At 40.0% G+C, this 16,771-nt stretch overlaps 1 protein-coding gene across 1 annotated transcript in view; it reads left to right on the top strand.

Moving 5' to 3' along the window:
* Nucleotides 1–11,293, top strand: part of CLIC4 (chloride intracellular channel 4) — a 32,004-nt gene extending 20,711 nt beyond the window's left edge. The window contains exons 3-6 of the mRNA XM_082493987.1: nt 3,199–3,324; nt 4,706–4,812; nt 6,035–6,216; nt 7,035–11,293. Of these exons, the coding sequence (XP_082350113.1) occupies nt 3,199–3,324; nt 4,706–4,812; nt 6,035–6,216; nt 7,035–7,199 (580 nt within the window). The 3' untranslated portion in view covers nt 7,200–11,293. The remainder of the gene's footprint in view (nt 1–3,198; nt 3,325–4,705; nt 4,813–6,034; nt 6,217–7,034) is intronic.
* Nucleotides 11,294–16,771: the final 5,478 nt, after the last annotated feature.

The following is a 16,771-nucleotide window of genomic DNA, read 5'->3' as shown; positions in this document are numbered from 1 at the left end:
CGTTTCAGTGCTCAGATATTTGACTTGTTCTGGTGACTAGAGCAGAGTTGCAGTACATAAACCATTTGTTGGGCTTGTCACAACATTCAAGGCCAGCTTGCATTCAGTTAAGTTTTGAAATCCTATTTTGAACATCTTGATTGTGTGGTTTTACAATTATGTTGACAGACAAAGATTAAATAAAGAGATTAGTAAATATTAAAGACTGCCCAGAGGTGAATGCAACTTTAGCAGTATAAAATATTGCTTAGGAACTGGAGACAGGTTTTTTTTTATTGCTGGCACTTTTTTTTTTTTTCCACATTACTCTTCAGACACTCATTGCAGTGCTTGTGTAATTTATAAATCACTGTCGAGCATATTACACTTGGGGGATGGCTTTTGTCTGATCTTCAAGAAATTATTTGAATGGTAATTGCTATTCTGGTTTGTGGCAAAGCCATGAAATGTTTATACCTGAACTCTGACGTTAAAGAGCCTGCCCACTTAATTAGCTAGTGATAGCCAGATATTAAAGTATCTGGCCCTACCTCCAAATACCCTGGTAAACTTTGGGGCAGGTACTAGCTATCATGGAATTGTTTTGAGTGGTTATAGAAGTGTTTTGTTTTGTTTTAAAAAGCTGTCCAGTTTTATCTCTGAAGTAAACTTTACTATAATATTTTAATTGCCGCCTAGTACTCGTAGCCTTTTAAGGATATTCCTATGCACTTGTGGTGCTCTGAAGGCTGTGGCTTGTATGTGGTAAACCAGGGTTTGTTTATGATCTGCTGGCAAGAGTAGCAAACTGGAAGTCAAACCCTGTATTATGTTTGGGCTTTGGCTGTGGGATGTTAATCTCTGCTTTCTTTTTCTCAAAAGATACAGGTGGTCTGACTGGAGTGGCAAGAGGGGTTAATAAAATGCTCTGGGATCCTTGAGATGCACACTGATTCTTTGGAAAACTTTTTTGGTTAGTTCATTAGACTGGTCTGTTTCTGAAATAAAATCTTTCCTTTGATAGTATTACTGCAAATCCGGTGGTCTTGCCTGTGTTTGTTTTTAAAATAACATTCCTTTTGAGGAATTTTATCTAGCCAACATGTGAAATTGGAATTGAGCCACAATGACTTCCTGTAATTGTTGTGGGTTACAAAGCTGTATTTAAATGAAGTGTTAAGCTACTTAAAGCATTAACCGGTGGCAGACTTTAAATCTTGAGAGTAAGAGGACAATGGCAACTATTACTGAGAAATAACTTCTTGGAAGCTTAAAAATTGAAAATTGTTTAAGTCTTCTATTAATAACAGTTCTGTCTCCTGGCTAAAAGCAGGGTGTTTAATGTTATTAAGTATGAAAATCAGTTTTCTCGTTCAGTTTTGCATATACTGCCAAGTGCTTGTATCTGTTGTAAGTATGCTTTGGCACGATATGCTGTTGCTGTTTGCCTTGCTTAAAAGGCTTAGCAGTGGGCAGGACGTGAAATTCTGGCAGGGGTTCTTAATTTGAAAAGCAACATTTCTAGAGGATAAACTTGTAAACTGCATTTAATTCACAGAATCAGAGTACTATTCCTGAAAACACTGGTTTCTCATGCTACCCTGAATGACCATGTTTGTTTATATTACTAACCTAGTTGCCCTCTCCAGTCCAGTCAGGAGGTTTTCTTGAACTGTAATTCCAGTATCCAGTAAATGCAGTTGCTGGATGCCTGGTGCTGGCTCAAAAAGGTGGCCGCATCGGCCAAAGTACAAGCCCAGTCCAAGGGTTACGGTCCCTTTTGGATTTGTTCAAACAGTAACAAAGGGGCAACTTTATCTTAGCTAACTTTCTGTTGGATCGGGTGTTGTTTGTTGTTCCTCACCCAGCGTAGTGCTAGCAGAAGGTGGTGGTCATCCTGTAGCGCGTGCTCAGGTCAACTTGCCGAAAACGGAATTGTGCAGTCGTGCCTCGTGCGGGTGGTGTGTACTGTTGGAGGTTAGGACACGGGGACGGCCTGAGGAACTAGGAATTGCAGACTGTCCTCTAAAACGTGGAGAGATTCTTAGAGAAGTTAGACTGCGTCCCTCTGAGCAGTCATCCTGGACTGTCGTCGACAGTTTCATCAGAGGGAAGTTTTAAGTGCTGCTACTGAAGAAGTGCTGAGCAGTGCTGTAATTTTGTTTCTGCTTGCACTGAGGCGGTTGCACTAGCGTGGGACTAATACCACGATGATTTACAGGGGGAAATTGGCTGCAGCTTTTTAGATGATGCTTTGGAATTTATAGTTTGTAATGAATCCACATCTCATTATTGACTTCAACTTTGCATCTGAATCTGCTGATGAGGCAAATGTGAGAGCTTTACATTAAAGAGCAAGTTTGGCATTTTGGGGTGAAAGTATATGCGCAGCTGATATATAGGCTTCTAAATAAATGCCTGCAGTGCTATTCCTTGTCGCTACAGCATCAAGGCACAACCGGAGGAAAGAGAAGCCAATTGCTTATAAAATAGACTGGCTTAACTTGGTAAGGATTAGTGTGAAAGAAGCTGGAGTGAACAGTGAGGGGTATTGCCAAAACTGACTTTAAGATTTAGAAATGTCTGAGTACTTTAGCTTGATTCTGTTTCTCTTGTGTCTGGTTGTACTAATGTGGGGAATCTCCTCCCGTTGCCCAAGTGTGCTGCTCTTATTTGTAAATAGTTTTTTCACTGGAGAAGGCTTTAAGCGTCATTTAAAAATGTGATGTTTAAGCATGTTAGCTTGTCTAGAACCAGATTCTGTGTGCACATAATAAATGGTTTATACATACTGCTCTACCTCAGACTTGCTTATTTCCAGAGAAGCTCTGTGTAAAAGGGGAGGATTATCACTGATCGCAGATTACGCTATATATAAACCCTGTACTGCAGATCTTGGGAAAGCGAGATAGAGTGTGTTTGTGTGTGTGGTATATCTTTCCCCCCCCACTAGTCAACATTATATTGACTTGAGAAAAAACATAGCCAGAGGTAGTAGGAAGCAGTTGTTTTTAAGTATTTGAAATTAACTGTTATCAAGTATATATTTGAAATGCTAATCAAGCTGTAAACTCACTTTTTAAAAAGAAAACTAGTGATATCTTTTTAAAACTGCAAGGACGTGAAAACCTCAGGCAGTGCTTTTGTGATTGTAGAAATGAAAGCTAGAGTCATGGATGTCCTGTGCTTACTTTTGTATTGGTTTGTATTTCACCCTAGAAAACCAGCAGACCTTCAAAATTTGGCTCCAGGCACTCATCCGCCCTTCATAACTTACAATGGTGAAGTGAGAACAGATGTGAATAAGATCGAAGAGTTCCTGGAAGATGTTTTGGCTCCACCCAAGTAAGCATTAAAACGATAATTTCTCACCTGAGGTTAGATGAAGTGTTCTCAAAGGGGTTTTCTGCACCAATTAAGATGTTCTTCAGCATCAGTAAACTAAAGATTAGACATTGAAAAGAGCTTGGAGTTCTTGCTTGTCATACCTTTCCTCCCTCGAGCTCCCTCATCTGTGTATTAAAAACTATATTATTTTAAAGATTACTTCAGAATTGTCCTTTGTAGAGTCCTGTCATCCTTCCTACCGTTTTCAAACTAAATGACTTTTCCTTTTGCTGACTGGGGCAGGCCATTCTGATGGTGTGTCCAAATAATGTAAATGAAGATGAGTCTGTTATACAAAGCTTAGTCCTGACTCCGTAATAAACTGGGAATCTGTTTTAAGGGGATGTGCAGTGTCCTTTTTGAGACTTGTATTTGCAGTCATTCTTCTAGAAGGAAGGTGTTATTTATAAGTCTTCAAGAGTGTGTTGTTTTCTTGTTCTCACCAGGAATATCAGTGAAATTTGTATTTAATGTTAAATTATTTTCTTTTATTCCTTTCAGCTTCCTATAAGCAGATGGACAGTTGATAATTGAACAGAACCAGTGATTACTAAATGCAACTTGGAAATAATTTTTTAAAAATTAATTCTTTCATACTAGGCGTAGTGATGAGTCCTGGAGATGGGTTATTTAGTATTCAGAAATTATGGTGGAAAATACTGAATGCTTTAAAAAAATAATTAAATTGCACAGCACAAGTGTGAGAAATGTGTTCAAGCTTTCTCTAAACTGTTGCCTTTCTTCTCCCTCAGCTGGCAGGCGCTGGCAAAATGCACACACTGCCTTTAGCAGACTGAACTTTTTTTTTTGTTAGTGTGGCAAGACTTTATTTCTTTGTTTAAAAGATTTGGAGTCCATGATATTCTGGGAAAGTTAATATTAATTTAAATGAAAGAAAGGATCTCCAGGGAACAGAGAATGGACAAGAGTATTTAATGTGTTACCTGTTTGATCCCTAACTATATTCTTGTGTGTGTAACTGTGATCTGCCACCTTGGCAGCGCTGCTGTGCTAGAGTAAGGGAGCTTGCTCTTGTGACCCTGGCCTGTTTCAGACACTCTGTGCTTGGAACAAATGCCTGATTCAGAAAGCAGAAATATGCTTTTCCGCTGAAAAGTGATTAAAAAGTGTTGGATTTAAAAATCTTAACATAAATGGAAGTGTGTGATATTACATGTAACAACCAAATCCTCCACGTTAATCTGAAAATGGATAAGTTGGTAAATGTACATGATCTAGAATTTTTTTTTTTTTTTAAAGGGCCATTTTGTGCTAGTTAATATATGCTGAGCATCATTTTTCTAAGTGTGCTGTAGCTCTACTCCTTTCTGCTTTTTAGGTACCTAAAACTTTCACCAAAGCATCCAGAATCAAACACTGCTGGAATGGATATATTTGCCAAATTTTCTGCATTTATCAAAAATTCTAGACCAGAAGCTAATGAAGGTGGGTCACTCGGGGGCTGATAGCTGCGCACACATTGGTTTATTGTCATGTGTTTTTCAGAGCAGCTTGACTGTGAAGTGTCTCTCTGACAGATTTTGCTGTGTGTTGATGGACGCTTGAGGGATTCTCATGAATTAAACCTGTGGTTTAAAGTTAATGATCTGAGACAAAGATTTTGACACTTGCAAAGAGAACTTCAATTAGACAATGCTCAATCAGAATTTTGGTTGGGTATGCATGGTTTGTAAATATCCCTGGCGTTGAAACTTCTCTATGCAACAGCCACTCAAAACCAAATTCCATGCAGAGATTGTGTCATGCCCCAGTGGTTGAGTTTCCATGAGTTTGCTGTGAGGTCTTTCTGCGCGATTGATGATTTGATCTTTCTAGGATTGAGGGCTCGCATTTGGAGTTCTGAGTTAAGCTTAGTCTGTGTCACTTTCTCTAGAGTATTAAGACCATTCTATGTGGAGCAAACATAGTAGATGGAAAGAGAGAGATCAGTAAGAGATAAAGAATGTACAATTAGGCCATTAAACAGTTTAGTACATATCTTTTGTCCTCGGTGTACTTGGAGGGAAGACATAAGTCAGGGAATCGGAATGCCTTTCTGTTGTATTTCAGAGAGAGATATGCAAAATATTTGTAAACAGCGAGAAATACTTTTCGATTTTGTGGGGTGTGCTGCCCTCTGCTGCTGAGTTCCATAAAGCTCCTCGGTAGTCTGTGGGTTTCGTCGTGGCAGTTAGCTGAGCATGTGACGTTAAACAGATTAGGTTTAAATGAATATAAATGCTAGCATAGCTTAATTCTAATTAGTTTAAGCCAGTTAGGAATAGTCTTAAGAAACTGACATAAGCCACTTTTTAAACCAAAAATAAACACTTGTGGACAATCTTAGGAGTATTTTAAATAAGTGCAAACTTGTGTATAAACCAGCCTTTAACCTGCATCTGTGTGATATTTAAAGGGACTCTAGTTCAGTTTCAGTGTTACTAGTGACCACGAGAGCAGCTCCAGCGGTAGTGTTGCCACAAAAATTGTCCAAGGGTTAAAAATCCTTAATCCTAAAAATACAGTCTGTTTTGGGTAGTACAGCAATGTGGGTTTTGCTTTCAGGTCTGCTACTAATATCAATATTCTAGACAATAATGTGCTTTGAAATTTGCGTGGTGTGGTTTGGCTTTCTTTTTTGTTCTTGAAACTCTTCCTTCCTCCGTAGCCTTAGAACGTGGCCTCTTGAAAACCCTGCAGAAACTGGATGAGTATCTGAACTCTCCTCTTCCTGATGAAATAGATGAAAATAGCATGGAGGATATTACAGTTTCTACCCGCAAGTTTTTGGATGGCAATGAGATGACATTAGCAGACTGCAACCTGCTACCCAAACTACACATTGTCAAGGTAAATGTCTTGTATGTTATATGATAATGAAGGGCAAAATGTTTATGGTTTAAGACATTCTGGAGCCCAACTAATTTCAACCATTTGTAAGCTCCCATGTAAGTTTAACTAGAGTATTAACAGTGCATGAAATTGCGTAAGATTTGGACAATTCACAAGGGCTTTAGGGACGGAGCAGTTGAATTCAGTGAAGGTATGAACCATTAGACAAGTTGGGCAGCAGATGATGAAATTGCTCAAGCCAAACCCCGTTTTACTGCACTGACCAATGTGGTCACTGGAGGAAGGTGCAGCGCTTAAAAGAATGAGGTAGAAGGTGGAAGGTGAACATCCTGTGACCAGTTAGTGTTTGAAGTGGATGTCTTCTCACATCTGTAGAGAAAACTGCTGTATTAGCAAAAAAGAAAATGGCACAATGTGAAATACAAGGATTGTATTAAAAAAAAACCAAACAACTCGGAAGTCTAGAAAGAGGTAGCCTAGGATGACTACAGGAGTGAAGATGGGCCTATATAGTCGTGGGTTGATTTGTTTCACTGTGTCCTATGATTTTTGTCAGTTTTGTACTGCAGATGGAGCCACAGATTAAGTTTCTGCCTGGGTGCAGAAGCATTGCCTTTGGTGAGAGCAGTAACGCAGACGAAGCGAGGCAGTATGCTGCCAGGTCCTGCCGTATGCTAGAGGGGCAGGTTCTGCTGACTTTGGAAGCGACTCTGGGTGTGCGTGTTGGAAGGATAGCTTAACGAGGGAGTGACAACAGTTGGAAAAGTGGTTTAAGTTGAAGGATATAAATTCATAATTTAATTCTTTTGTTCTAGGTGGTGGCCAAAAAATACCGCAACTTTGAGATTCCCAAGGAAATGACAGGGATTTGGAGATACCTGACGAATGCTTATAGCAGGGATGAATTCACCAATACCTGTCCTGGAGACAAAGAAATTGAAATAGCTTACAGTGATGTAGCCAAGAGACTCACTAAGTAAACAGCACTTGCAAAAGAGATGACTTCTTGCATATTCCATAACAATGCTTCTAACAGACTGCTCTTTTCATATAAGATAGCAATTTTTTTTGCATGAACTTGCAGTTATTCAAAGTTATGGTGGATAGACCAGGTACAGTAATTACCTAAAGTTTTGAGACTTAATTATAGGCCTGTTTTTCCTTACCTCCTTTCACAGCAAGTTTGAATATCATTAATGCAGTTATGTTAATATTGCACTGGGGTAACTCTGGATTCTTCAGTATGAAGGGTTGTCTTGCCCCTACTACTTTTCTTTGCAAACGTTTGGTCCCTGTCTACGAATTGGTTTAGGATACTGTCTTGCTATATGGTACAAGGAATATTTATGTATTTTGGAATTTATTGCTTTTCCAGAAGATCTATACACAATTGTCCTATCTGTGACACGTTGAACTGTACCTGCTCGTCTATCCTATTTACATATAGAAGGGAACTTATTATCCAAAAGAGCCATTTGCAGAATATTTGGCAATGTTTTTAAAAATAATTTCTCTTGGATTTGAAATCACAGTAATGGTTGAGAATGGACTCAAATGTGAAACATGGATTTGAATGACATCAGGGAAGTTTGAATCTAGGCTTGAGCACTATAGCAGGAAGCTCACAGTTCAGAGTTAGTATGTAGTTGTGTCTTCAAGAGCTTGATGAGATTTAAAATAAAAACACACACACTTTTTTTTTTTTTTTTAAATTGGCAACCTACGTTTGTCCCGAATTCTGAGTTGCAGCAAACAAATAATTGTCAGGATGCTCTTTAACATCGTGAAACCAGAAGAATTGGATGCTTGCCATCTGTTCACCTTAAAAATTGCAAGTGGCTTTCTTTTTGGTAGTTAAGAGCCTTTATTTTGTATAGGTCTTTCTGGTGATATTTACTTACAAAATCTGTGCTGTCATAAACAAAGTACATGTAAACATTAGTGTCCTAGTTGATAAATAGCTACTGTACATGGTGAATAGCAGTGCAATGATTAGTGATGCAAGACTGAAGCTGATAGCTGTTTAAGTGGGAGTCTTTCTGGGAAATTTTAAAGCTGTTTCTTTCCTGAAGAAAGCTAAAGTGACCTTTAACGATAACATTTGCCTTAAATTATAGTATGCATTTTTTCCTGAAAGGAAATCTATTAATTGCTCTTGTAAAGAAATGGTGCATGAAATCCAGTCCTTTACATTGAATTTATCCTAATTGCTTGTCTGTGCACCTGGACTGCAATTTTGCATAATCATAATCATTGCACTACTACACATAATCTTTTTACAGCAACACTGAGGAATAGCACTACAATTTTTTTAAAAGCAATTTTCAAATATTTCTAAACCAGGGAATAGTTTTCTTGTTTAAAATTAATTATTTTGATGCATGAAATAAACTGATAGGTTATTTTTAAAAGACCATCATAAACAACTCCAAAGAATGCTAGACTTATATGCCTATTTTTTTGTAAAAATACTTTTATATTTAACTGATTTTAGAAGCTGGAAAGTGCTATTCCTGGTAGGTTGTTCTTGGAATATTTAACGTTCTGTAATAACATGGAAATACTCACATAAACACTTTTATACACTAATTTTTTTGGTAAGCACTGGCTTTATGAAAACCAGCCTGACTTTTCTAAGCATCCTGCTTTTGCTACTTTATATACCCATGAAGTTAGTTTGACATAGAAGAGGTAGACTACAAGATCCATATTTGTATACATGGATTGTGGTGCCTTGTCCTGCCTTCCTAGAGCTAGAATTCCAATATAAAGGCAGTTAGCAATCCTGTTACACGTCTTTCGAAGACAACCATAGATACACTTAGACCTTATTGTGATTTTTTTAAAGGGATGTTTGGGCACAGAAAGAAAATTCTGCAGAGTGACCTGGTTAGGAAAAACAACTGTAGCCTTTTAATAATTACTGTATTCTCGTGTCACGTTCTCATCCTGAATAAAGTTTCTCGGCCATAATAATCCTCTGTAGGGGTTCAGTCTTTGCTACAACGTGACATCTAGAAAAAGGGATGACGTCCTTTTTTGTCAGATAACAACATTTTTAATGACACATAGGGTAAAAAAAAAAACACCCCAACACTCATTGGTTTGGTGCTCTTTGCCATTGTATAGTTAGTTAACCTTTAAAATCACAAATACAGGAAGCAATGTGATTGTGGCATAGCTTTGTTAAGTTTTTAACTCTACTTTAAAACCTAGATCAGGATGGCCCTTGGAAGTTGTCTGAGGTTGTAGTAATCGGGCCTCACTCCTTTTAAAAGCAAATTAGCCTTTGCGTGCACACTTCAGTACACCAGGCAATTATGCGCATATGAGCATGAAAACACTTTCATGCCGTCTTCTAATGTGCACGCTGCCTGCATATCAATGCACACAAATGCTTAACTTGTTAAAATACCAGGCTTGTTGTCTTTTATAGATAATATATTCTCTCTACTTTTTAGGCAATCTTCAAAAATTGTAATATGTTATATTCAGCATTAAGTATTATAATGATTGTGTCTGAAAGCTTGTAAACAAAGTTAAAGCTTTTGCTCTAACTAATGTATTTCTTATCTCAGTACAATGAAGTATTGAGCGTCAGAGCCTTTCCCTCGTGGGTATAATTCAAATGAGGACCAGGTTAGCAATTTCTAAGGCGGTTACCGTATGATAGCTGTTAACTGTCCTGTGTGAAAGGAGCTGATATCTTTTAGGCTTCTTGTTGCACAGTTTTGTTGTGTTGTGGGAGAAGCTGGCCAGCCTCTTGCTGGCTTCAGCAGGGGCCAGGAATCTAATGGAGAGCGAGCAGCTTTCACCTCTGTAGGTGATCCCTTCGGAACAGCAGCATACAGCCAGGGTGGTGTGTAAAAGGCTTAGCGTCTGGTGTGGGTAGAGCACTTTCATCTGGCCCCAATCACCAGTGCTACATTAATTAAAAAAACCCTTTCATAACTATGTAAATTCTTGACTTCTGTCAACTTGTTTACAATCTGATCTTTAAATGCATTTTTAATTTCATCAAACAGCAATTAATCTACCCCCTGTTTAAATTTAAAATGATGCTTCTAGCCCCTTCTACAATTTAAAAACAGCAGTTACCCTTTCAAGTAGGTATTCCAGTTTGCAAGTCGGTTGCATGTATTAGCATGTTGAATAACTTACTTTATTCTCAAGCTGAAATATGCTTAAATTCCCATTATAACAGGTGACTTGTGTATTTCCTGAATATAAAGGGAAAATCCATCATCTTCACCCTGGTTTTGTGTGGGAGAACAGATTATACTATATGCATGATTATTTTTTTTTTTTCTTAACAAAGCTTTCCTTCTTGAAGAGATTCCTTATGTGTGAGAGCTGCCTGTTGAACAAGAGGCATGTGAATTCTGAAACAATTTCATGCACTCCAAAGCTTTCCTGTACATCAACTGTTGACTGCTGGTCTGTGTAAATGTCCCACACGGACAGTCACAGCCATGTAGCTTCTACGTTTGCATTTTCCCATAAAATTGGTGTTTTTTCCGCAATGGGCATGTCTAAACTGATTGAGAGTTGCGTGCAGTTCCATGATAAGAAGAGAGATGTAATCAAGTTCTTATGCTAAAGTAGCAAATTAGCATTTCGTATCAAAGGAACACAGACATGAATAAATTGAAGATGCTTGAGCCAAACCCACTGATGCCTATCTTGATGTAGAACAAAAAGTGGCTAAGTACAGTCAACTTTTTTTTAGTCTTTGCCACTCAGAGTACTATCTGCACACATCCAATTAATATGTTCAGAAGAAGGCTTTATCCCGAGTGAAAAATATTTAATCTGCCTCAGAACCTGTGCCACCAACTATTACATTTTGTTTCTGGAGGGGATGGGGGGGGATGGGAGAATAGAGGAGCAGAATAGGATATCGAGACTCCCAAGACAGGACATCAAGAATTGGAGCATTGTTTGCAGAAATACTTGAAGAGTTGATACAATTTATTGTAGTTTGCTTATGTCTTTCACTCTCTGGAACATCTTTTACAGATATACCAGTATACTGCTGGCAGCTATTGTTAAAAATAAAATTATATTTTCACTACCAAGCAGATCTTTCTCTTATTTTTGAAGAGTACAGTTCTCGCATGTGTAAGCTATGACTTGAATGTGGTGTGCTAAGCTACAGAACTTTGTAGTAATTGTTTTCTCAGTTTTTGGCCTTCTGTTTGTTTTCAGTGGTGATGTGATTTAAGGCAGAATGCCTGTTGTTTCTAACATTGTAACTAGCTGTTGTGCCCCTTAACAAAGTTAAGAACTTTCTTAATTTTAAGAGCAAGTTGAGAAATAATGACTTCTACAGAAATTATAAAAAGTGGGTTGTTGGTTTTGTTTTTTGTTTTTTTTTTTTTTTTTTTCTTCTTTCAGATTTTAAGTGGAAACTCTTAACATAAATTTTGGTAGCTTGATTTTCTGTGGAATACTAGGTTTTCAGAGTTACACTGTGAAAATTGGTTAAAAAGACATTAAAAAAAAATCTCGTTTGGTTCAACTTGTTTTCTGCTCAGATTATCCGCTAAATAGCCATTTCAAGAGTGGACACTGAATTGATCCCATCTACAGAATTCATGGATTTCAGACTCAGTGCTCTTATTCTGAGTTTCAGCCATGTTTCCTTACTGTCTTTTGCTTTCAAATATGTCTCAACTAGCCACGGTAAACACCGTATGCCCTTTCTTTTAATACAAGTGTGTTAACTAGGTACTAGGTCTTCAGAGCAAAGACCACCAGCCACTAGTGGAAGTTGTCTTCAAAACTTCCTGTGCGTTATCATGTCAATCTCTTTTCTGTCTTGTGAGTGTTTGAGGTGCATCTGGGGTCTGATTTTTTTTGTTTTTGAAAGGAAATTTGTGGAATCCAGAAGACATTCCTGGAGCCTGTAATCTGGGTTGCCATCATTTGAGTTTGAGCATGTGCAGGAAAGTAACAGACGTGCTTGTAGCAGTAGCAAATCCAGCAATTAAACCCTTGGTGTAGGGTTACATATTTGTATCGCTGTATTATTTTCCTGACTGAGGTTTGTGATCAGTTTTGCAATAGGATTTGCTGTCACCTTGTTTGAGTTTGGTCCCGTATTTCCATGAAATGCTGCAGGGTGGAGCAGAAGGTAACGTAACACCCTTTTCATGTGAAGAGCACGCTGAAAGGGTGTAGTGTTGAGCTGTGAAGGTGATGCTCGTCCTGCATGGCAAAGGCAATAGTCTTAGGATATTTCGTATAATTATGATTTGCTTCAAGAGCTGTTTTTAACTAGCTTTAACTTTTATATTTTTTGCTAGGTTTTGTTTTTAAGATAGCTCAGGTGACTACCCAGTCTGGTGTGGACGGTTCCTCCTCAATGTCCTCTCAAGAAAGAGCTGGACTTTGGCTTCAGTGAAAGCTATGGAGCCCACTCCCAACCAGGTCTGTGTAGTTGCTGACAGTTGAGCACTGGAAAGAATTTAAGAGCTTGAGGGGAGCTAGGTGAGGCTGAATGTTTCATGCTTGTTTCTGACCACTGTGTTCTCCCTGTTCTCAGGGACAGCTCTGGTCCGAATAATTTTGAACTTGGTTTGAATCCAGGTTTCATAGCTCTGGTTTACCTCTCCAAAAATGCTGCTATCTTCCCAGGGAAAACTAGTCTCTAGATTGGTAATGAACTCCAGTGGTTTAAAATCTGGACTACCAAAACTGTGATAAGTAGCAATTGTGAAAGCAGTCGGTATCTGTTCACCTCAGTTGCAAGGACAGAGCAGCGCGGTCTGAGAATTGCAAGGATGGCTGTGAAGTGTGTCACCCTTCTCCTGTGTCCTGTCCGCCCCCTACATCGACACACTTTAGCTAGACCCCAGTTATATTTAAATGATTGTTTTCTTTCCGTTTGTATGCTGCCCTGTCCTAAGTGAGCCTAACGACACGCTGGAAATTGCTATCGGTCTCTGGTACCAAGCCAGGGGGAGATCTAGTGATCTTGAGCACTGGCTCACCTTGAGATGTGTTTTTAGTGACACCATCCTTGAAGTTTGGCACCTTGTTTGGAAATACTGTTTTAGATACTCATCAACTTATTTTTGTGACATTTCACTAAGTTGTTCTTAGAAATAAGCTAGCGTTTTGTTAGCCCTGTGTAAAAAATGGAACACTGCTATTGCACACATTTCAGCAGATTGATCTGATTTGTCTTGGTTCATTCCTTTAGCAATTTGCACACTTTACAAGAGCTCCAGTTTACTTATTGCAAAGAGGGTGAAACACACCATTTGCCAACAGCTTCAGTAATATTAATTATGCCTTGGAAATTCCAGAAACAATTTTCTAATTACTTCATCAACTCAGTTTTCCTATAAGCAGCAAAATACAGCAGCTAAAAGGCTGAGGAGACCCTGCAAGTATGTTTCTCGAGTACTCGCTGGTGTAGGAACAAACCAATTTGTCAGAGGGGTAGTCGAGATTTTTATGGAAGGAAAAAGAAACCTGGACAAACCTTTGTATTCAGTGGGATGGAAAAGGAACTCATTTGACGTGGTTGCCTGAGGGCTTTTGGACAGTCATTACAATGAAAGCTAAGTATGAGCTGAATTTTGCTGTCTCTGAAAGTCTCCAGGAGAAAGGGTGGATGTAGTGACTCATTAATCAAGAATACATTTAACTGTAGTGGTTCCCAAACTCCTCTTAGTGGATCACAGGTGGTCCAGGAGGCCAAGGAGAACCTTTGATGGGCTCACATGAAGCAAGGGATAATGTTAGCAGAGGGGGAATGGTCCAGGAGAAGCTGACTGACCTTTTAATCACAAACGTTTTGGAACTGCTGCTCGAGGGCTTTTCTTTCTTCATTGAATTCATTCTGCAAAAGCAAGATTCACCTTGAACTGGCGAACAGTTCACACCCAAATGCTTGGTTTTGTGGTGGTCTCCTGAAGTCAGTAGGCATAGTGGTGAGACTTAAAGCAGTTTAATGAAAAAAATGCAGCAACATTGGGAATAACAAAGCACTTTAGTCTGGGTTAGAATTTTTCCATGACTGCCAAAACCGTGTGGTGGCTGAGCAACTTGGGGTCGTGATCAGTGTTCAAAAGTAACCAGAGATTGGGGGAGGTAAATTAGTCAAGTGTCGTGGGATAATTTCTGAAAAGTGTTGACTTAAGGCGACTTAAAGAGCCTAGCTTTTAACTGTGTCTGAGAAATGCAAAGTCTGGAGGTAAGCAACCCTTCTCCCTGCAGATCCTACTGCACTTGGTCTTGCTAAATTGCTGATGAGCTCTCAAAGTTGATGCTGGATGGTTTCCAGAGCTGGAAAAAGAGAACTCATGATTCTTTGAGTCAAGAGAAGAACTGCTGTGTTCTTACCACTGGACAGAGAGATGAAAACAGTTGCTAAACAAAGATCAAACATGTGAACTTTATAAATAAACAAACAAAATTGATGCTAAGGGACTTCTCAACTCCTTTGCCTACGGCAAAGGGCTTGGCAGGACCTAGGAGAATGACTTTGTCAGTTTGCACATGGAATTCTTATTTTAAAGAGTCTGATTAAAGTGATACTGCTCCTCTTAATGAGTTTGAAGGTTGTGCTTGTTAAAATGGCCTTCTAGGTCCATGTGTTGGTTGAATGCAGGGTAGAGGAGAAATCATTTACGGTGCTGAGCTCTAGGTGTAGAACATGGCAAAATTTTAAATTATGTGTGATTAAAAAAGCTGGTTGTGAGAAGCTCCTGTTAATAGTAAAACACTCAAAGGCAGCAGGTTTGATAGCGTGCGGAAGAGGGAGCTTGGTCAGCTGCGAGAGGTGCCTGCAAGGCAGAGCTCGGCAGCGGGGGGGCTCCTCTGATCTGATGTGAATTTCAAGCCTCCGGTTCCAGTCCTTCCCTCGAGGAAGATGGGACTGTGGGTCACAGAAACGGGTTGGCTCAGTATCTTATAAAAAGTTGGTGGCTGGAGTGGGAGCAGAACCCGGAAGCAGATAGCCATTATTTTAACCTTTTTTTCCTTCTCCTATCCAGTTTGAAGAGTGGCGTGAACTGGGAACAGGAAGCTTGTCGGTCAGACTCTTGCTTGGCATACAGACCTAACAGTCTTGCCTCCCCCTTCCCGTTCCCAGCATTAAGCATCTTCCATCCTCGACAGCTCTTGTTTCTCCTTTGGTTTGATACCTGCTGCAGCCTTTGCTGTGCGATGCTCTGGGTGCGGAGTGCAGCTGCAGCTGGCTCCTGTTTGGAATCCAGAGCAGCCCACTCCAGGCTCCTGGCAAGGCAGCCAGCTTGGTGCCCCGTAGCTACGAACGCAGCCTTCTCCCGGAGGCCCAGCTGCTCTGTATGTGTCGTGCTGGGTGTGCACAGCTTTCTGAGGAGAGCTTAAACTCCTGGGTTCCTGCAGTCATCATAGGATGCCAGGCAAAAGATGAAGACCCCGGTCGTCTTCCTGAACCATTTACTGCCTGAGGCTTGAGTCTTGCTGGACACTTTACTGCCTTTAAGCCTAAAGCGGTAGAGCTGGGCCCTGTGAACAGCCGACAAGTCGAGCTATTACTCTGTAGCTGTGCATGGTCTTTGGATGTTGTTTCTGGGGTGATGTTCTTGTTGGGAAGGGAAGAGTCTAATGAGGAAGAAGAGTGGTCTAGACAATAGCTCCCTGGACTTGATTCTAGGGGCCATGAGTTCATTTCTTCTCTCTGTTGGGCAAGCTGTTTCCGTTTGTAATGTCTCCGTTTTGCTGCCTTAAAAGGGGAATAATTTCCTTTAAAAGATTTTGGTAGTGTTATCCATCTGTAACTACCAAAGAGGAAAAGTAAAGAAGAAAGTATCACGGAAAATCGTCTCCCCTTGAGATCTAAATGAAGACCCTTTGGAGGACGGGGCTCGGGTGATGTCCTCGCTCTCTGGCAGCAGAGCTGGCCTGAGCACACACAGCGCTCCAGACAAGTCACAGCGCTGCTGCACCTCGCCTTGTGTCAGGAGCCTCCTGGGGTGAAGAGAGGAGCTGAGGTTGCTGCAGCGGAGAGGGGTTCTTGAGGACAAGGGCATGTGCCCTAAGGAAATTGGCTTTTATTAGCTCTGCTGGTCACAGTGACTTGTGTTTATCTGCTTTGCTGACTCACTGGGAATGAAGTTACATCGGTGTAACAAAGCTGCGTTAGTGTTCGTACCGACTATGTGGCTTGTAGCTGAATTTTTGCATTTGATCTGGGTGGGTTGATCTGTATCCATGGGCTCCTGTGGATACGTTTGAAACAAACGTGATGAAGCTTGTGTTTTTCTTCTTGTCATTCAGGGCACTCGGACAACTTAAACTGCTGTTTGTGTGCTGGGTGGCATTCCCTGTGACAAACAGGCGCGTGAGGCCGGGATGCACCGTGCAAGGACACGGGGTAGGAAAACACCGAGAGTTTTTACAGCTTCTGCTTGTGTCTGTGGGTTTAAGGTGTAGGCAGGCATATGCTGCTTCAGCTACTTCTGAGTTTTAATTTCCTCAGGCAATATTTCTTATAGGGACTGGGAGTTCCTGTAGTTTGTGATTTTTATTCTTTTTTTTTTTTTTTTTTTAAGGC

This window comes from Vanellus vanellus (assembly GCF_965231255.1).
Source record: "Vanellus vanellus genome assembly, chromosome: 22".
Taxonomy (NCBI): Eukaryota; Metazoa; Chordata; class Aves; order Charadriiformes; family Charadriidae; genus Vanellus; species Vanellus vanellus.
The sequence above is the reverse complement of the archived record's forward strand: the minus strand, read 5'-3'. Positions and strand labels throughout refer to the sequence as shown.